General features: G+C 38.7%; 1 protein-coding gene across 1 annotated transcript in view; it reads right to left on the bottom strand.

Annotated features, from left to right (window-relative positions):
* The window catches only part of LOC115214023 (sequestosome-1), a 66,045-nt gene that overhangs the window by 14,054 nt on the left and 29,636 nt on the right, over nt 1-22,355 (bottom strand). The window contains exons 2-4 of the mRNA XM_029783048.2: nt 14,857-14,952; nt 1,615-1,814; nt 790-913 (exon numbers count right to left, since the gene is read on the bottom strand). Of these exons, the coding sequence (XP_029638908.1) occupies nt 790-913; nt 1,615-1,814; nt 14,857-14,952 (420 nt within the window). The remainder of the gene's footprint in view (nt 1-789; nt 914-1,614; nt 1,815-14,856; nt 14,953-22,355) is intronic.

Genomic DNA, 22,355 nt, shown 5'->3' with positions numbered 1-22,355 from the left:
CCAGTGAATAACTGGTACTTAATTTATCGACCCTGAAAGGATGAAAGGCAAAGTCGACCTCAGCTGAATTTGAACTCAGAACGTAACGGCAGACGAAATATCGCTAAACATTTCGCCCGACGTGCTAACGTTGCTGCCAGCTCGCCGCCTTCCAAATAGACAAAATACCATTAAACATTTTGCTTGGTTTGCTAATGATTCTGCCTAAATCATAAATCATAAATCATAAATCATTCACTGCCTAAACAATAGAGAAAAATATCAAGAGATAATGTTAGGTAGTATAGAATGCTATGTTCTTTTGGTATGATCTGGTGCCCTGATGGTAGCCACAGCAGAGATATGATCTGCCGGTTAGTAAAATAAACTTTTTCATTATTAAATCGGAGTTTGGAACACAAATTAACAAGGCATTTTGATGGAAGGGTTTAATTTAGATCACTTTAAAATATGAAGACTGCAGCATAAAAGTAGGAGCAGTCTCAAGTGGATTGATGCCAAAAGGGTTATAAATTATCATTGTTAGTTACAGTCCCGAGAAGATTACCTTTATACAGGAGCTGAACTTTTAGGGAAATTGAAAGCATTAAGTTTTTACTCCCTAGAGTGAAGAAGAGAGAGAGAGAGATGCAGTAATTTATATCTGGAAGATCTTGGAAAGACTGGATTTGAAGTTTACTATTAAAAATTAATGTAAATCCCAAAAGCGAACACTATTACGTAATTGCTGAAGTTTTATTGTTTTCGTAATGAATTAGGGTTAGGTATCTGTGGAAGTGATGTGCTCACCTGGACGTGATTGAAGTGGTGGCTGGTATTCATGGATATCAAAAGGAGTAGCATTACACCTGGTGGATTGGTTGAAGTCTACAGATTTATTTTTCACAGCTGGTGATACTGGATTACTGGAAACCTATTAATAAAATAGATTTGTAGATAAACAGATAGATAGATAGACAGGTAGATAAATAGAGGGAGAGATAGAGAGAGAAAGAGAGAGTGTGGAAGAAAGGAGCGAGGGAAAGGGAGAGATTATATTAGCTTGATACAGATACATATATATTTGTATATACATACACTTGTACAGATACTACACACATATAAAACTAGCTAGTCAGATATATTTTACACACACACACATGCATGCACACAAATAGTGGAGGCACATGGCCAAGTGGTTACAGCAGCGGACTCGCAGTCGAGGGATCGCGGGTTCGAATCTCAGACCAGGCGATGTGTGTGTTTATGAGCGAAACACCTAAGCACCACGCAGCTATGGCAGAAGGTAATGGCGAACTTCTGCTGACTCTTTCGCCACAACTTTCTGTCACTCTTTCCTCCTGCATCTTGCAGCTCACCTGTGACGGACCGGTGTCCCGTCCAGGTGGGGAACCTGTACACCAAGGAAACCGGGAAACTGGCCCTTATGAGACAGGCATGGCTTGAGAAGGAACCACAACATGCACACAAACACACATATATGTACACACAAAGAACATTAATACATGAGGTATAAATAGAGGAAGAAGTTGTTGAAGAAGACTTGTCAACGACGGACCTCTAAAATAGAGAAGGTTACTTAAACTAAACAGTTTAAATGGAACTAATTCTTACCGTTACCAGTGGCATCCAAAGAGTGCTTGGAGATGGAATTCTGATGACTGCATGTTCCAGATGAACTCTTAGATTTTCACAATCTTCACACAGTTCATATTCTTGACATATTAAACACTTGTAACGGTTTCCGCGAACCTGTTTGCCGCACTTGTTACATATGACTCCTGGATGAAGTTCTCCTTGACTTTTGGACTTTTCTGGAAAACAGAAATTGTTTTAGTTTAATGAGGAATTACAACAAGATCAAGGACATCATTATTAACATTTTAATTAATAAACACTGAAGTTCAAACAGAACATTGCCCACATTGATATTTTCTGTGTAGGGTCCTGCAAATGTCATGGTTGCTCTCCCCTTCTCTTTGGTATATCATCATCATCATCATCGTCATCATCATTGTTGTTTAACGCCCGCTTTCCATGCTGGCATGGGTTGGACGGTTTGACTGAGGACTGGCAAGCTAGAAGGCTGCACCAGGCTCCAATCTGATCTGGCAAAGTTTCTACAGCTGGATGCCCTTCCTAATGCCAACCACTCTGAGAGTGTAGTGGGTGCTTTTCGTGTGCCACCGGCACAAAAGCCATTCAGGTGGCACTGGCATCGACCACACTTGAATGGTGTTTTTTACATGCTACCAGCATGGGAGCCAGTTATGCAGAACTGGCAATGACCATGCTTGAATGGTGTTTTTTGTGTGCCACTGGCACGGGACTAGTCAGGTGCTTTTTACATGCCACTGGCATGGGACCAGTCGAATGGCACTGGCATTGACCATGCTTGAATGGTGCTTTTTACATGCCACCAGTATAAGACCAGTCAGGCAGTACTGGCATCAACCATGCTTGAATTGTGCTTTTTACATGCCATTGGCATGAGACCAGTCAGGCAGCTCTGGCATTGACCATGCTCGAATGGTACTTTTTACATGCTACCAGTACAGGTGCCAGTGAAGTGGTACTGGCATTGGCCACAACAATGACTTCACTTGACTCAATAAAAATGTCTGTGTGGTTAAGAAGCTTACTTTCTAACTGTTTGGTTTCAGGTTCAGCCCCACTGTGCAGCACCTTGGACAAATCTCTTCCACTATAGCACTGGGCTGACCAATGAAAGCTTTTTGAGTGAATTTATTAGACAGGAACTGTGTGGAAGTCCATCATTTATGTAATTGTATGTGTGTGTGTGTGTGTGTGTTGTGTGTGTGCGTGTGCGTTGAGAAATGCTGGTTCAGGGACAGGAAGTAACAGTTTATCATAAGGTTTGTTCATGAGATGATTTTAGCTCAGTACTACAATATATATAAAGTGACCTTAATTAATGGTAGCTTGATGAGAGTTGAGTGATAGTGATATGGTCAAGTGGTATTTGGCTACAATAGAGGTAAGTGTGATACGTTACAAACACATGCTATAAGAATAGGTAAAACAAATTCTGTGAGGGGCAGGTATATGATGACGTGAGAAGAGATGAAAAAAATTCTGTGAAGGGCAGATACAAGATGATGTGAGAAGAGATGAAAACAATTCTGTGAGGGGCAGATACAAGATGATGTGAGAAGAAGTGAAAATTTCTGTGAGGGACAGACACATGATGATGTTAGTTAGTTAGTTAGTTAATTTGGCTCAAAAGCAAATAGCAAGGCCATGTAGGGGGACATGGAGTTAAGTACAGGGTGGTGTTCATGTAAAGAGTTCAGGCCACTTGAGGTCAAGGGAGACTTTGAACAAAGCGGTCGTTGGCATCTTCACCGTAAGAAGAAGTGAAAAATTTCTGTGAGGGACAGACACATGATGATGTGAGAAGAAGTGAAAAATTTCTGTGAGGGACAGACACATGATGATGTGAGAAGAGAGGAAAAAAATTCTGTGAGGGGCAGGTACATGATGATGTGAGAAGAAGTGAAACATTTCTGTGAGGGACAGACACACGATGATGTGAGAAGAAGTGAAACATTTCTGTGAGGGACAGACACATGATGATGTGAGAAGAAGTGAAACATTTCTGTGAGGGACAGACACACGATGATGTGAGAAGAAGTGAGAAATTTCTGTGAGGGACAGACACATGATGATGTGAGAAGAAGTGAAACATTTCTGTGAGGGACAGACACACGATGATGTGAGAAGAAGTGAGAAATTTCTGTGAGGGACAGACACATGATGATGTGAGAAGAAGTGAAACATTTCTGTGAGGGACAGACACACGATGATGTGAGAAGAAGTGAGAAATTTCTGTGAGGGACAGACACATGATGATGTGAGAAGAAGTGAAAAATTTCTGTGAGGGGCAGGTACATGATGATGTGAGAAGAGAGGAAAAAAATTCTGTGAGGGGCAGGTACATGATGATGTGAGAAGAGAGGAAAAATTTCTGTGAGGAGCAGGTACCTGATGTGAGAAGATATGAAAAAGATTCTGTGAGGAGCAGACACATGATGATGTGAGAAGAGATGAAAAAGATTCTGGGAGGGGCAGTAGCTGATACATGATGTTGGGAACTGATGGTGGTTGATAGTAGGTGATGGTAGGTAATGCTGGATGTTGGCAAGTAGTGTTAGATGATGGTGGATGATGGCAGTGCTGATAGCATGTAATAGGCAGTAGTCGCTTGTGATAGGCAGTGGTAGCTTGTAGTATTTCATATAATTTGATGGTAGGTGATAATAGCCATGATAAGAGCCACAGCAAAGCAGGTCAAGTACTTAATGTAATGGTGTAATGGAAGTAGAACAATTATTTCTCCTTCATTTTAAATCTGTTTCATCGTAAAAGGATAGTTGTGAAAATATGATGATAATGAAGATGATGATTATGATGTGTGATGATGATGATGATAAGGATGACATAAAGTTATTACTGCTGCTGCTGGAAATGATTATAGAGATGTTGGTGATAATAATAATAATAATAATAATAATAATAATAATAATAATAATGATAATAATAATAGTGTATGTGATGATGATGGTGATGGTGAAAGCGATGGAAATGACAATGGAGATGTTAAATTGAGAGGGAGTAGAAGATGAAGATGTGAAAAAAACAAAAAAAGTGTGTACATGCTGAAAAAGGAAACAGAATTGATTAAATCTTCTAAAGTCATATCAGTTTCTATGTTTGAAACAAAAAAAATATATATATATGTAATATAATATAAAATATATATTATATGAATGTAATGAATTCACTAATAGATTAACAGTTATCTCCCTTCTTTCCCTCTGCTTCAACAAAGAAGCGTGATCTGACATTTTTTCTTCTTTATAAAAAGAAAATACAAAGACTCGAGCTTTTCATTAACAATCATTTGTTTTTTTCGTGTTATCAGAAATTGCATTAATATGTTTTCTGTTTAAAAAAGAATGAATCCACAATCTTCCATTTTCATTCATCAATAGGCATCAGGGAATAATATTTTAGACTTAATTTGATTTAAAAAAAATATTTTTCTGCAAATGTTTTCCCAACTCATTTTCTCCAAATATGGCTAAAAAGTGTCAGTGGGAACAAAACCTCTATCTTTCCATCAGATATTTTCACTAACTTTTCCTTGATTTTCACCAAATTTTTTCCTTTTTCCCCCTCTCTTTTTTTCTTTAGTTGCTTGGTTTCTGTTATTAGACAAAAGCATAGCAATAGTGTCTGATATTGATAACACAAGATGCAATTTTTGAAAGAAAACATCAACAGACTCATCCATGCGACCCCAGTGGGGAGGGGGGGGGGCAGGTATGGACTATATGGTTCAGAAGTTTGGCTTCAAGTCCACTGCGCAGCACTTTGGATAGTTAATTTCTAATGTATTTATAATCAACATTACAACATCCCTTTATGTGTGTGTGTGTAATGAATCAATTGAAAGAGAAGTTGACAATAATGATAGTCATGCTTGTTGTGGTATGCCTGTGTCCAAAATCAGATGTGTTGGGCATCAGCAACAGATGTGGACATACCCCTCTGTAAATCTTCACCTGTAAAGTGAACCCATATAAAATGTACTGTTCATTGATGGTAAGGTAAACAAAAGAAGTACTCCATATAATTTTATATATAAGTTAAAAAATTTAACAAGTGCACAAACGAATGGAAAACAGACACAGAAGGTATACCACATGTTGTCTCTTATTTTATTCACAGTAGGTGTATATATATATATAAATTTCATACCAATTCACCTACACACACACACACACATACACACACATATATATATATATATATATCACCGTGATCACCGTGACCGACCAGGCTATCAGATGTTGCTACACATCACTGGTCACAATGCGCTTCGCATTGTTTTAGCCTTCAAATGACGCCACCCCGCTGGCTAAGCGAGCAGGCCAACAGAAGAAAGACAGAAAGTTGTGGCGAAAGAGTGCAGCGGGGATCGCCACACCCCCCTGCCGGAGCCTCGTGGAGCTTTAGGTGATTTTGCTCAATAAACACTCATAACGCCCGGTCTGGGAATCGAAACCATGATCCGACAACCGCAAGTCCGCTGCCCTAACCACTGGGCCATTGTGCCTCCATATATATATATATAATATATATATATATATATATATATATATTATATATATATATATATATATATATATATATATATACATATATATATATATATATATATTATATATATATATATATATATATATATATATATATATATACACACACACACACAATGGACTCTCTCATTGAGGATGAAGTATCAGTGGTTAGCCTTTTGCCAAGCACAAATGATTTGTTTATAGTGATCAAGCACTCATGCTATACATTAACTCACTCTCCCCATCAAATTGATGTTGTCTGAACAGATGCACGGTATACCATGTGTCAGGTGTGAAAGTAATCACAGTGCAAAGTGAGATAAAGTATCTCAGAATTGAAATCATGATTTAGTGATTGTGAGTGGAACACCATAAACACTAAGTCATATACCCTCATATATGTATATATGGAGATGCAATGGCCCAGTGGTTAGGGCAGTGGACTCGTAGTTGTAGGATCGTGGTTTAGATTCCCAGATCGAGCATTGTGAGTGTTCATTGAGCGAAAACACCTAGAGCTCCACGAGGTTCCAGTAGGGGCTGGTGGTGACCCCTGCTGTACTCTTTTACCACAACTTTCTCTCACTCTTTCTTCTTGTTTATGTTGTATCTTTATTGCAAAGGGACAGCCTTGTTACAATCGGTGCCACGCTGAATCTCCTCGAGAATTACATTAAGGGTACATGTGTCTGTGGAGTGCTCAGCTACTTGCACGTTAATTTCACGAGCAGGCTGTTCCATTGATGTATGCATGCATATACACACATACACTCACATACATATAGACATATCTATCCATTCATCCATACATACACACATGCACATGCATGCATATATACACACATACATACATGCATGCATGCACAAACATACATACATATTCATCCATTCATCCATACATGCAAAGATACACACATATCCATCCATCCATACATACATACAAACACACTAAGATACACACACACATACATGCATACATGCATACACACACATACATATCCATCCATCCACACAAATCCATCCATACACACAGGCATACATACACTCACATACACACACATATATCCCCTCAACCATCCATCCATACATACATACACACACATACATACATACATACATACATATCTATCCAGCCATACATACACATGCATACATATACACATACACATGCATACACACACATATACTTCCATCCACCCATCCATCAATCCATATATACATACATGCACACATATCCATCCATCCATTCATCCGTCCATATAAACATACATACACCCATATCCATCCACACACACATGCATACACAAACATACAAAAACACACACACACACATATCCATCTATCCATACATACATACATACACACACATCCATCCATCCATCCATACATGCATGCATACGTACATGCATACATACATATATACATACATACACACATACACATACATACACACATATCCATCCATCCATCGGTACATCAATACATAGGCCTATACATACACACATACACATACACACACATATCCATCCATCCAGCCATCCATCCATACACACATACATACATACACACATACCGTCAAACATACAAGTACAAATACAGACACGGCAGGCTTCCTCACTGTCTCCATCTGCTCAATCCACTCCCAAGGTATTATCATTTATATTAGTAACATTAGCAGTTGATTCATAATAATATCTTAAGACAACATTATCTAAATGAGCAACAAGTAGAATTTCTAACAGACTTAGTACAGAACTTCCTGTTCACTTCCAGGAATGTAAATTATGGTCCAGTATTATATATTGCTTCAATTAATCTTTATTAATTTGGTGAGTTGGAGTTTTATAAGTTAATCCCTCCAATAACTATACATAATGTAGAATTTAGCTTTATCTATAACAAGGAATTACAAGAAATTAGCTAAATTAATACTGGAAGATTTACCAGTGTTGATTGAAGTGGTGTATCAGTAATGGCCATAGTAATTTGGTGGTGGTTACAGAGTGGTGATGGAAGTGGTGGTGGTGGTGGTGGTGGTGGTAGTGGTGGTGATAGTAGTGATAGTGATTGTAGTGTGGTGGTTGTAGTGGTGGTGGTGGTGGTAGTTATAATAGCACGGTGCCGAGATGTGCTGTCTGGGTAGGTGAGGCAGACAACATCTCAGACAAAATCTATAAATATTAATTATTAACTGAATAAAAAAGTGAATGATTTCCAATTCATAATAAATAATAATAATAATAATAATAATAATAATAATATAATAACAATAGTCATCATCATAATCATCATCATCGTTTAATGCTAATTTAATGCATGAAATTCTGTGTATAATTTATCAAATGGCTTCTGTTGTTTTGAATTTAGACAAGCACTTTATCCGTTTCCTTTCAAGTTCAATGTTTATACAAAGTGTAATGTTTATTAATCATGTGGCATAAGTTCACATCTTACAATACAAAAAAAAAATATAAGACATGGCTGTATGGTTACGAAGTTTCTTTCAAAACTGTGAGGTTATAGGTTCCGTCCCATTGCATGAGATTTGGGGCAAGTATCTTCTGCTATAGCCCCAGGTTGATTAATGTCTTATGAATGGGCTTGATAGACAAAAACTCAAAGACTGTTGTGTGTGTGTGTGTGTATACATACATACATACATACATACATACATACATCATACATACATACATACATACATACATACATACATACATACATACATACATATTTTTTATCATTGTTTATTAAGCTTGGGTTTGGATTTATTAATAAAATCCTTTTCTGTCAGTTTTCTCTTGATTTCATTCAGTTTGTATAGTTTATGAAAAGGAAATATTATAAATAATTTCCAGCCACATGTTGCTAGGTGGTTACTCAGTGGTATTTTGCAGACTTCTGGATTTTTAATTTGTTGTCGGTGCACATGTGAGCGTTCTGATAATGCATTGCTTGTCTGGCCAACAGTTATTCACAACAGTTTTTCACAATTTGGGCATTTGATGCAGCAGATTAAATTTCTGCTTTTGCAATTCATATTTGCGTTTGTGAATATTTCCCCCGTTTCTGTGTTCATATATGGGCCGGTATTAATTAATTGGCATGTACTGCATCGGCTATCATTGCATTTAGACAAAGTGAATGGTTGGTCTTTGTTGCTAAGGTCAAACTTTGCCTTTGTTAATAAGATAAGCAGAAGCAAATTACCATTCTTAGATTTGAGCGAGGTTGTTGCCAGTACCGCCTGACTGGTGCCCGTGCCACGTACAAAGCACCCACTACACTCTCGAAGTGGTTGGCGTTAGGAAGGGCATCCAGCTGTAGAAACTCTGCCAGATTAAGATTGGAGCTTGGTGCAGCCATCTGGTTCGCCAGCCCTCAGTCAAAATCGTCCAACCCATGCTAGCATGGAAAGCGGATGTTAAACGATGATGAACGAGATATAATGGTAATTAAAAAGAACACCACCATTACCACAGATATATATTATAAACACACAGATACACATCAATACCTGAATTTTAAATTGTGCCATCCACCGCATACAAAACATAACATCCCATACTGCTTTGCCAGAAGAATCTGTACCATTGTATAAGATTTGAAGATCAGGAATCAGCACCTGATGGAACTGAAAGAATTTCTGCTCAAACAAAAATACCCGTCACTACTTATAAAAAATGGTATTCAGTGGGCTATGAAAATACCCACACAACAACTGAGGACAACACAAAGAAGAGAAAACAAGAACAAATCATACTATTTATGGTGACGCACAATCCATGCCACCAGAACATCTTCAATATCGCTAAAGCAAACCTACCAATCATGGCTCAAAGTAAGGAATTAAGAGATATCATTACAGACCAAACTATAGCTCTCAGTAAAAGACAGCCTAAAAGCTTGAAAAAGTTATTAACAAAGGTCGATGCCAGTGCCACCTGACTGGCTCCCATGCTGGTGACATGAAGAAGCACCATTTGAGCATGGTCAATGCCAGTTCTGCCTGAGTGGTTCCTGTGCCAGTGGCATGTATAAAGCACTATTTGAGTGTGGTCAATGCCAGTGCCGTCTGACTGTCTCCTGTGCTGGCGGCATGCAAAAAACACCATTCAAGCGTGGTCGATACTAGTGCTGCCTGATTGGCCCATGCCGGTGGAACGTAAAAGCACCCACTACACTCTTGGAGTGGCTGGCGTTAGGAATGGCATCCAGCTGTAGAAACCTTGCCAGATCAGATTGGAGCCTGGTACAGCCTTCCAGCTTACCAGTCCTCAGTCAAACTGTCCAGCCCATGCCAGCATGGAAAGTGGACGTTAAACAACTATGACGATGATGATGATGTTCCAGTCTACACAGGTGGCAAAAATGAGAAGGTTATGTATTTTAATGTGCCAGCCTTGTCGTGTTCTGTGTCATGCAGAATATCCCTAAGAACTACATTAAGCGAATACATATCTGTGGAGTGCTCAGCCACTTGTACATTAATTTCATGAGAAGACTTTTCTATTGATTGGATTAACTGGACACTCATTGTAGTAACTGACAGAGTACTGGCAATATGAATTAGTGTAACCCATACTAGCATGGAAAAATAAAATAAAATAAATGTACAAAGAACTAAGGAAAACTACTTAGGGAGGCTTGCTGCATGAAAACTCAATAGTAAAATATGTTTGATATAGCCATCTTAGAAGTTTTGATTAATTAATTAATTAAAATTCACCCTTAGCAATGAAAACACTCATTATCTAAATTACTAATTCCACTAAAAAAAAACAAACAAAGACAGGGAAACATCTTAAAATTTTAATTAAAATTAATTAAATAGAGAATGCAGTGGTGAGTAAGTCATCTCTTTAACAGTACAACAACAAGCCCAGACATGTTTCAGTATTATTAGATCTCTTCAGTGAAACAGATCTTAAATCAGTGATTTACAACCATTATTTTCCTATGGATCCTCTTGATAAACTGTTTCATTTGGATGGACCCTCAAAATCATTTGATGTTTAACCCCACCTCCTTTTCCTGCCCTCCTCCTCCGTCTGTTTTTCATGTTGGCATAGGTTGGTTGGTTTAACTAGAGCTGACAAAGTATACAGCTGCACCAGGTTTCAATCTGATTTGGCTTCGTTTCTAAGGACGGATGCCCTTCCTAACACCAATACTTTACAGAGTGTGCTGGGTGTTTTTAACATGGCACCACATGAGCACTCTCATGTGGCACTGGCAAGAGTACTTTTCATGTGGCACCTGCACATATTGCCTTGATCACCTTGACTGACCAGTCCATCGGGCATCCATTTGACACTGCTGGTCACAGCATGCTGTCCACTCCTCTCTGGATTGCGCCTTTCTCATCCACGTGATCCCAATCGCCATCCTGAAATCGTAACTCCACCGTCGCGGAAGCCTTCTGAGTGGTCGTTTCCGCTTGTGCGGGTACCACTTGACAACAGCGTGAGTCCACTGAATATCGGTGAGCCGGGCGACGTGTCCAGTCCATCTAAACTTGCTGCGTGTATATTCTATGATGACATCCCTCACGCCGGAGTTCTCTCTGATGACCTCACTACTGATGTGCTCTCTCAACGAGATTCCATGTATTGACCTCTCCATGGCTCTTTGAGCCATTACCAATCTCTGTTCTTCTCTCTTTGTTGTAGCCCATGTTTCACTACCATATAACATTGCAGGTAGAACTGTGCTATTGATGAGGTTGGCGCAGGTGGTCCTGTCCAACCTTCCCTTGAGCACATCCCTTATGCCATTAAATGCCTTCCATCCGGCCCTTACTCTCCGTGAGATCTCCTTTTTGATATCTCAGCACAGGTAGACATATTGTGGCACCTGCACATATATACATTTATAATTAAAAATGATTAGAAACTGTATAAAATAAGTGTTAAAATATTTTGCATATTGTAGCACTGTAACCAGTTTATTGCACATAAATATTGATGACAAAATCTTATATGGAATTCCAAAGTTCATGTGGACTTTTGTTAAGAACCCCTGTCTTAGATGATGAGAAAAATATATAGGATTTTTGTGAATGAACACAAATGTGTCCTCTTTATCACTTCACTAGTAAGTTTTCATGCAGCAGCCATCCCTAGGCACTCCTTTGCTGTCATTCTTTTAAGTTAAACAATATACTGCTTTCATGTAACAAAATCCTTAATTATTCTTGAGTCATCTAAGATATGTGGTAATAACTAAACTCTGATTTGCTGAAGAGATTGCATATGACCGAAACATGTCTGAGAGTTGGTACCAATACTGATAAAAATCAGACTTACTTCTCCACTGCTTTCCATGTTTAATTTAATTCAATTTAATTAAAGTTTTGGAGTTGTCTGCCAAACATTTTTTGTTACCATAATTAGTCATTTACATAATAATTATTCTTATTAAAAGTATAATTTTAATTAAAACTTCTTAGCTTACTACATTATCTACGAAAGTGTCTACTTTACTTTATAACATATATGTTCTCTTCTATTTTTAATTATTCGAAATCTTCCTGTAATGAAGAAGGTAATGTCTAGCAAAGATATGAAGCTCCATCATTGGAATGTAGATAGCAAAAATAAATTCTTATTTTGAACTTGAGAAAAGTCTAGCATATTTTTTTACTAATCTGTTTCATCTTAAATAGCTTACTGGTATCATAGTACTGTTTGCGTTGGTGTTGTTATTATCAGGTTCAGCTAGGATCATATTAGTAGAATTTCATGTGCTGTAATGTATATATTTTAAATCTGGTTTGAATAATGCTACATTGGTAAGTAATGGGTGCCACTTTTATTTATAACTGAAGAAAAAAAAAAAAAAGCAGTTCCTGATTTGCCCTGGAGGAGTCAGCATAATTGTACAAGAAAAACATTCAAAAAGGCATTTTAACCCTTTTGTTACCAACCTAGCTGAAACTGGCTCTGGCTCTTTAGTATAAATGTCTTGTTTTCATAAGTTTTGAATTCAAATTTTCCACCTAATCTTAGTCACAATTTATGTTCCTAACACTAGCTTAATGATAACGATGTTATTTTACTACCTGCTATTCTCAAGGAGACCTATTGAGTCAAGTACGTCAGCACCAGCATCAAAATATAAATCAAATGGAAATTGTAGTTAAGACACCTGTGCCGGTGACACGTAAAAAGCACCGTCCGAACGTGGCAGATGCCAGTGCCGCCTGACAGGCGTCCGTGTCGGTGACATGTAAAAGCACCAACTGATCGTGGCTGTTTGCCAGCCTCTTCTGGCCCCTGTGCCAGTGGCATGTAAAAAACACCCATGACACTCACGGAGTGGTTGACGTTAGGAAGGCCATCCAGCTGTAGAAACACTGCCAAACCAGACTGGAGCCTGGTGCAGCCTCCATGGCTTACCGAACCCCGGTCGAACCATCCAACCCATGCTAGCATGGAAAATGGACGTTAAATGATGATGATGATGATGATGATGATGATAATGATGATTTAAAATAATTGGAAGAAACACAGAGCATCTCAAAATAAATAGAGTAACAAAAGGGTTAAATAGTTATTTAAGCCTGCATGTCTCATGATGGCAGCTCTGTGCATGTATGTATATACATTCTCTTCTGTTTTAGATTATTTAAATTATTCCTCCGAGGAAGGATCTGGTTTCTAACAAAGATACAGAGCTCTATCGTTGGAATGTAGATGACAAAGACAATGTCATGCCTTACTACCAACGTTGCCTGACTGGCCTCTGTGCCAGTGGCACGTAAAAAGCACCCACTACACTCTCGGAGTGGTTGGCATTAGGAAGGGCATCCAGCTGTAGAAACAATGCCAGATCAGACTGGAGCTTGGTGCAGCCTCCTGGCTTCCCAGACCCCTGGTCGAAACATCCAACCCATGCTAGAATGGAAAACGGACGTTAAACGATGATGATGATGATGATTCAATAAAAAGGGGTTTCTGTATATTTATTCCAGGACAGTCTTTTCTCCAGAGGGCATATCATTTTTGCAATAACGTCATGTCACATAGGGACAACATTATCCCCTATGTCACACATCTTTGAGCAGCTGCTAAGCACATGTTTGATGTTTTCCAGAACACCAACCCCCTACAGATCCCTTCCAGTTGGAAGGGATCTCTAGAGGGTTGATGTTCTGGGGAAAAAGGGTTGGTTATTTGGAAACCTTCTCTCCCATGTCACACACCAATAGTTTTTTGCTTGTGAATATAACCTTCTGTCCCACATCTAGAGTGTGAGAGGTCAAATAGGACCAAAATCTATCAATGTGCAAGAGGTCAGGAGTGTCCAGTCTATGGCTGTAAGATTCTCTGGTAGTGCATACAGGAACTAACTGGAATGGCAGAGCAGAGAATCTTAAACTGAGGGCAGAGTTGGGATTCCTGAGCAGTGGCAGGGACAGCAGCAGCAGCAAGCAGCAGCAGCAGCAGCAGCAACAGCAGCAGCAGCAGCAGCAGCAGCAGCAGCACCACCACCACCACCACCACCACCACCACCAGCACTACCAGCACCAGCACCACTGTCACCACCACCACCACCACCACCGCTGCCGCCACCACCATCACCACCACAACCACCACCACCACCACCAACAACAACAACAACAACATCAACAGCAACATATCCAGCTCCTCCCCTCCCAATCCAACTGGTATTTACATCAATTTCCTACCTTGGATGAAGACTTTAAGAACTCCATCTACAGCAGTTCTCAGGGCTTCAGCAAGTTCCTCATCTGATGTGAAATGAATCAAGTCACCATCATTATCTGGAAAAATAAATGAAACAGAATCATTAATACAATTATGAACACAAAAATAAACCCCACCCCCACGATTGTATGCATTCGATTCCCAGACTGGGTGGTGCATTGTGTTAGTTCACAAAACGCTTTGTTTTATAATGTTCCTGTTCAGTCAGCTGTAAATGAGCAGCCCTGAGCCAAACTAGAGCCTCATTCAGAGGGAATGTTGTGACCTTAGATCCTCCTCCCCCTCCCCCCTCCCCCACCACTACCCCACCTCCTCCTCATCCTCCTTATCATCATCATCATCATTACCATCACCACCCCATCATCATCATCATCTAACACCTGTTTTCCATGCTGGCATGGGTTGGACAGTCTAACAGGAGCTGGCAAGCTGGAGAGTTGCACCAGGCTCCAGTCATCCATTTCGACATGATTTCTACGGCTGGATGCCCTTTCCTAATACCTATTTCTTTATTGCTCACAAGGGACGAACAAGAACAGACAGAGAGGATGAACAAGGACAGACAAACGGATTAAGTTGATTATACTGACCCCAGAGCGTAACTGGTACTTATTTAATCGACACCGAAAGGATGAAAGGCAAAGTCGACCTCGACGGAATTTAAACTCAGAACGTAGCGGCCGACGAAATACTGCTAAGCATTTCACCCGGCATGCTAATGTTCCTGCCAGCTTGCTGCCTTCCCTTCCTAATACCAACCACTTTACAAAGTGTATTGAGTTCTCTTTGTGTAACACTAGCACAGGTGCTTCCCTCTGTGACACTGGCATGGGTGCATTTCACACGGTTCTGGCACAGATGCTGTTTTTTATGCGACACTAGCATGGGTGACCTTTATGTGGTGCAGGCACAGGTACTCCCTATGTGACATCAGCATGGATGCATTTTACATGGTACCACGCCATGGAAACCAGATAACTGGCCCTTTGACTAAACACAGAGACGACAAACAAGGACAGACAAACGGATTAAGTCGATTATATCGACCCCAATGCGTAACTGGTACTTATTTAATCGACCCCGAAAGGATGAAAGGCAAAATTGACCTCGGTGGAATTTGAACTCAGAACGTAGTGGCAGACGAAATACCGCTAAGCATCTCGCCCGGCGTGCTAACGATTCTGCCAGCTCGCTGCCATCACTATATACCTTCACTCTACCTCTACGTACTTCCATCCATCCCAATATATCTCCATCTACCTCAGTATATATCTCCACCTTATTATTATATATCTCTACCCGCCCCTGTTATGTACCTCCCGCACCACTGTATTTCCACCTTACTGTTACGTATCTTCACCCTGCCACAATAACCACTACCCACCACCTACCACTATATACTGACATAATAATCTCCCCCCCCCGCCACTATCACTGCCATATTCCTTCGACTAGCAAGGGAACCTCAACATGGTCACTTGACATGCTAGAAACAGCTGACAAATTTCCCCCAATTATACCTATCTGCACACATTGAATAATGTAGTCTTAGATACATAATACTTGATAAAATGTAATCATTAAGGCTGTAATGACTTTGATCATAGGTGTGCTCAATTATGGTTGACCCAGGGCTAAACCACAACAGCTCTCTATCTGCCTTATCTCTATATATTAACCCAACAGCAGATCCTATATGTGGTTGCTCCATTTGCAAGAAATTACAGTCACATCTCTCTTTAAGTCACACCTTATCTTAAATAAGAGAGAGTCACATTAAATGATTTAGCTCTCTTTGGCACATACAAACATGGAAGAGTAGATGTTAAAAGAAGATGATGATGATGATGATGATGATGATGAGGAGGAGGAGGAGGAGGAGGAGGAGGTGGAGGTGGAGGAGGAGGAGGAAGCTGATGCTTCCCCTCCCCTGAAATTGCTGGTCTTGTGCCAAAATTTGAAACCAATATTATTATTAGTCAGTAGTCTTATTTTTATCACATGCTTTCACTGCACTACCGAGTGCAGTTCTGTGTGTCTTGGGTATGTGCTGTGGTTTGTTATGGTACTCTTATTTTCACTGTGTTGAAAATGTTTTACATAGGATGTGCATGGTGCTTAGTAGTAATATTTTCTGTATGTTATATATCTTCATAAGTCCTAGTGCTTTGATTATGTACTTGTCTGAATGTTTTTTAATCACACCTAATGCACCTATTATATATTATTATGGGGATTGTTTCTGTTTTTAGGCTCCACATTTGGGTTACCTCTATTTCCAGATCTTTGTATTTTGGGAGTTTCTTAATTTCTTTTAGAGACACGTTGTCATCTGTTGGGATTGATACATCGATTAGAAAGTATTTTTTCTTGATGATCTCTGACAACTATATCCAGTCTATTAGCCTTGATCTCTGTATCTGTATGTATTGGCATATCCCAGAGTATGGTTGGTTTCTCATTTTTCTGTGACCTTTTTCTGGGATATGCCTATACCATCTTCTGTTGTCATTCCAGAGTGTTGGCATAGCTTCCAATGCATATAGGTCCCGACTCTGTCAACTTGGCTTTTCATCTTTTTAGGGGCTGATGAAATAAGTACCAGTTCAATACTGGAGTCAATGTAATTGGCTTAACCTGCCCCTGAAGTTGATAGCCTTGTGCCAAAACTTGAAAGCATTATTATTATTATTATTGCTTTTTTCCCTTCTTTCTTCAAATTTTCTTCGATTTCTTGCCGAGTGTTTTCCGTACACCTAGGGCAGAGAAGCTCATTGTATGCATTCCCAGATTACACACACAAATTCACAGGTAAAATATGTATTTAAAGAATTAATAAATAAATAAATTCCTGAATGGATGTTGTTTTCACAGCGATAATGCACTTCTCAGTACATGGGTCGTTCCAGTTAACTCGATTTTTTGCATTTCCTGTAAGGATGGTAAGCCTGGTATCATTTTCAAATAGGTTTCAGTACCTTTTTTTATCATTCCTAAAGATCCTACAATCTCTGGTACTGTAGTCACCATGAGATGCCACATTTTTTCAATTTCTATCAGCAAGTCTTTATATTTACTGATCTTGTCAAATTCTTTTGCCACTGTATTGTGATCGCAAGGAATAATCACGTCAATTAAAAAAACACACCTTTTTTGTTTGATCTTCTTCTTCTTCTTCTTATATGATTCATTGTTTCTTCTCCATTTTCACATATTCTGCAGTTAATTGTATTTTTTTTCATTACACGTATTTGGTGACTTCTGGTAGGAAGGCTTTGATCTTGTGCTGCAATTAAAAATCCTTCAGTCTCTGCTTTGAGTCCCGTGCTTCTCAGCCATTGTTGGGATTTTGCTTTGTCTATTTCTTTTATGTTTAGTTTAACCCAATATTTGCCATGTAAGGGATTTTCTTGCCATCGTTTTATCATGATCTGTTGCCATTCCAGTTTTTAGTTTGGATTTCAGTTGTTTTACAGCTTTTGCTGTTTCTTCTTTTTCTTCATAGTTGTTAGGTTCTATGGGTTCTTTTTTATATTTGTATTTATTATTATTATCATCATCATCATCATCATCATCATTATTATTATTATTATTATTATTATTATTATTATTATTATTGAGTGAGAGAGCAGTGCATGCTATCAAAGTGACACTGCAGTAAAATATATGAAGCCCAGTATACCCATCATAACTACCCGTCTAATAAGGGTACACCAGGCATATGCATAACAACCATATGTGCATAATATGGTGATCTCATATCAAGATAAACAGTGCTAGACCTTGCAGGTGGGGCCCAGATAGAATTTTCTTCAGGTTGAGTAGACCATCCTACTTAAAAGGTCTTTGAATAAGGGTTGTTTAAGGATGTTCAATGAAACTCCCATGTTTCCGAAGGTAAATTATCCAAACCTCAAAGAATTTCTCTCAACACATGGCTATGATGCTCCCCCACTACTTCTGCTCAACTAGTTAAAGTCAAACAACTGACAAGCAAATCTGTGGTATTGAGCAGAATATTTGCTGTAGCCCATCTTTTATATCAAGACATTATTATTATTTCTCTTTATCACAGATTTTGTTGGATCTCCTGGAGTCTTGCATGCATAGCGGGCTTACTACATACAACCTATGGTACCATACTATTCATTCTTTTCAGCTATCTAATATTTTCCTGATTATTCTGGCCATGCCAAAGAGGCAGACCTTTTATAATAGTTCTACTGGGCACTCTATTCCAATTTCCTTTATATCCCTCTTGATGCTTTCTGATACTACATTTTCCAAAGCCAGGATATTTCATACTAAAGAGGGTTGTATTTATCTATCTTTTCACTTTCCAATCATTATTATTATTATTCATTATTATTATTATTATCACTGGAAAAAGGATATATATTTGCAAAGGGAGGCCTACTTCTCATTGACAACTCGTGATTGTCGTACGCTGATGACGGGTCAATGCCCAGAAACTCGAGTCCGTGTGCATCATAGGTTGAAGATGGGAAGGATGGCTTCCCTTTGCAAATACTGACAGGGCACAGAAAGTGTGTCAATAGCCAGCTGGAGGAGATGTCCTCCTGGGGCTACAAGCTACAGTAGCATCCACCCTTAGGGGTTAGCCACATTTAAGTGGCAAATATACTTCACAATGTGTTGCAGCTACTGTTTATATCTCGCTCAGAGATCTATTATTATTATTATTATTATCATTATTATTATTATTATTATTATTAATTTCAGAAAGCAATAATACCCTAAGACAACTTTGTAAAAGTTGATAGGCAGATGAGGAAGAGGAGGAGGGTGGCCTGTGACAGACTACAGCTGTAATGCAATAATTATTGATCTTTATTTTCACACAGATGTCTTTGAAACTTGTTTAATATTGGTTGTTCCAGTTTAAAAAAATATTGAACATCTTTGGAATTTATTGATTCCTTCTGACATTAATTCCACCAGGCTCTGCAATAAGAAACCTTATTTTATATTGAAGAATAATAGTGTTGTTGGTTATTGGTTCCAATGAACCAATCACTGTTTCATTGCATTTCTGGTGACAAGGGAGTGTCAATAACTTGTTGCAGAACAAATATCACACGAGAAATTGGTTTGAAATCAATACTTTTCAATTTTCTCATCAATGTTTACATCGTTTACTTTGAGCTAGACACTTTATTTCATGTTGCACCAGTCCACTCAGCTGGCAAAAATGAGTTGTACTTGTTACATTCTGTGTCACATTGAATCTCCTTGAAAACTATGTTCAGGGTATGTGTCTGTGGAGTTCTCAGCCACTTGCATGTTAATTTCACGAGTGGGCTGTTCCACTGATTGGATCAACTGGAACCCTCATTGTCATAACCACCTGAGTGCTGGTTTATTTTTTTTTCATATCGGTAAAAACCCTTTGCAAAAATACACATACATACATAGGTCACTTTTCGGTGAAAAATATTACACATGTGATCAGCATTTTATTTCTTTATTGCCCATAAGGGGCTAAACACAGAGGGAACAAACAAGGACAGACAAAGGGATTAAGTCGATTACATTGACCCCAGTGTGTAACTGGTACTTAATTTATCGACCCCGAAAGGATGAAAGGCAAAGTCGACCTTGGCGGAATTTGGACTCAGAATGTAACGGCAGACGAAATACCTATTTCTTTATTGCCCACAAGGGGCTAAACATAGAAGGGACAAACAAGGACAGACAAAGGGATTAAGTCAATTAAGTCGACCCCAGTGCGTAACTGGTGCTTATTTAATTGACCCTGAAAGGATGAAAGGCAAAGTTGGCCTTGGCGGAATTTGAACTCAGAACGTAAAGATAGATGAAATACCGCTAAGCATTTCGCCCAGCGTGCTAACGTTTCTGCCAGCTCGCCACCTAAAACTTCATTAAGGTACTACATTCCACTGTGTCATGAAACTGTTGGTAAAACAATATACAATGCCTTCTGCAGGAAAGACCGCATTGTATACTAAATAGATTTGTCAGAAGAGATGAAGAAATTATTTCTTAGTTTATTTATATACAGCTATAGGTTGTCTTCAAATTTCCAAGAAAATGAAATGAAATAAAGTAAAATAAAGTAAAATAAAGTAAAATAACGTGGAATATTTACATTATTGCATTTGAGAATTTTTCTTCTAGCTTGAGTGAAACAGAAGCATCCTCAAGCATTAGACAAAAATTTCTTAAATATAATAGTATAAATATTCTATTTTCTTTTATTTTATTTCATTACTTTCTGTGCCATTGTATAAACAAACTAAAGAACAATTCCGTCATTTCTTCTAACTAATTATTTGTTGCCAGCATGCTAATCTGCACACTATAAAAAGCATTTTATTTTTATTCATATATATTCAGAGTTGGCCAAAAGTCACACGACAGTAAATAAAAAAAATTCAATAAATACTCAAGATTCAATTTTATTTATTCATTCCAATTATGAATGTTTAATAATTGAATGCTGTGAGTTAAAATCACCGTTTTCTATTCAACATTTGTTTAATTATTAGTGAAATCTCATATATAATATTTTTTTGTTTTAATCTTGGAATTGAATTTGATTTACTGTCAGGTGACTTTTGGCCACCCCTGTATATTTATGTATACATGCACACACACATGCACACACACATGTACACACACACACACACACATACATACATACATACATACATACATACATACATACATACATACATGAGTATGTGTATGCGGTGTACAAGGTAACCCCACTAATACATTCTGTAAAGAGGCTGACAAATGAGTAGAGATAAAGAGAAGGGCCCTTAGCCTTGTTTACACCATGACACCCTTTCTGGATAAAATGCATCCTGTACATTCGGAAAAGTGATGGGTGTTGGGAAGGGCATCTAGCTGTAGAAACAATACCAAATACAATTCAGAAGTGAGGTGTGGCCTCCTGATCTGTCTAGGAGAGAAGTAACTCCAAATAAGAACTGACTTGCACCATAATGACTCATCCTAGCCATGTTGGCATCAATGCAACACAGCAGGCAGTGCGAAAAATCTTTAGTCAATTGCAGAGGAAGGGAATGTCCTGCAGTGTAAGTTGTGTGTAAAATGATGATTATGCATCATCATCATCCTCCTCCTCATCCTCCTCCTCATCATCATTGTAGTCATCATCATAATCATCATCATTTTAACATCCACTTTTCTATTCTTGCATGGGTTAGATGGAATTTGTTGAGGTGGTACACTCCCAGTCATCAATGCTCACCTATTTCCAAGTAAGATCTGACTGGATGAGACCAGAGCAGACCAGACCAGACCAGACCAGACCAGACCAAATATATTTTCAAGGAAGATTGGAAACAAAGAACATAGTTTGCATGATGGTGATACTTGCTTATAACTTTCATGCGATGTTAAGACAAGGACTCAGTAAAACACACACATGCACACACATGTACACACA

Source organism: Octopus sinensis, linkage group LG1 (assembly GCF_006345805.1).
Source record: "Octopus sinensis linkage group LG1, ASM634580v1, whole genome shotgun sequence".
Lineage (NCBI taxonomy): Eukaryota > Metazoa > Mollusca > Cephalopoda > Octopoda > Octopodidae > Octopus > Octopus sinensis.
Note: the sequence above shows the minus strand (reverse complement) of the source record. Positions and strands in the feature narration are given on the sequence as shown.